We start from the raw sequence: 676 nt of genomic DNA on the forward strand, positions 1-676 counted from the left end.
GACTGCTTCTGAAATATAACATTTACCTCTAAACATTCATCGGCCTCGTAAATATCCTGATAATCACAATTCATTGGGAATAAAAAGATCCTGTGACCTAGAGTACTGCCGCAAGGCTACGGCAGCGAGCATACTCACATGCCCTTATTCCGTCATCTGCTTGACCTTCTTAAAAGTTTCAGAAACTTCTATAGCTTCCCGCCATCGCTGGTCCATACACAGACCCCAGCTCTAAGTGTTAGGTTTGGTAGAGCGTGTATCTTCCTATTATTATTGTTGTTGTTGTAACGATAGTGTTGGTAGGAGGATAATGGTAATGACGGTCGTGTTTATTTGTTTACATTAGAAAAGGAATTTTGTATTATGTGAACGTGTGAGTCAAATATTCACGGTAGAGTGGAAGCAAACATGGATTCTGATATGAACCTGTTTGTGTTAAACGTCCATTTTACTTGCCCTTATGACCAAAGACATGGAGGAAGAAACCCATTGCAGTTCCTTCACAATGCAAACTGATAATCCGCTGCAAGCTTTTCTGCTCTCTAATCTTGCCTAATCTTTTTTGCAGGACGAAGTGATAACGGAGTCCCTGAAGGTGTTTGAAGGCCTGTAGTTCACACAAGACGTCCTGAGTGTACCTGCTGGATAGATCGACTGGAAGCATGAAGGAGCAGCT

The 676-nt window shown here is 42.0% G+C and overlaps 1 protein-coding gene across 1 annotated transcript in view; it reads left to right on the forward strand.

Annotated features, from left to right (window-relative positions):
- Positions 1-676, forward strand: part of LOC119590847 (Kv channel-interacting protein 4-like) — a gene marked incomplete at its 5' end in the record, with an annotated part of 49,453 nt that overhangs the window by 47,900 nt on the left and 877 nt on the right. Inside the window, 1 exon segment of the mRNA XM_037939606.1 lies at positions 569-676. Within this exon segment, the coding sequence (XP_037795534.1) occupies positions 569-613 (45 nt within the window).

This window comes from Penaeus monodon, chromosome 27 (genome assembly GCF_015228065.2).
Source record: "Penaeus monodon isolate SGIC_2016 chromosome 27, NSTDA_Pmon_1, whole genome shotgun sequence".
NCBI lineage: Eukaryota > Metazoa > Arthropoda > Malacostraca > Decapoda > Penaeidae > Penaeus > Penaeus monodon.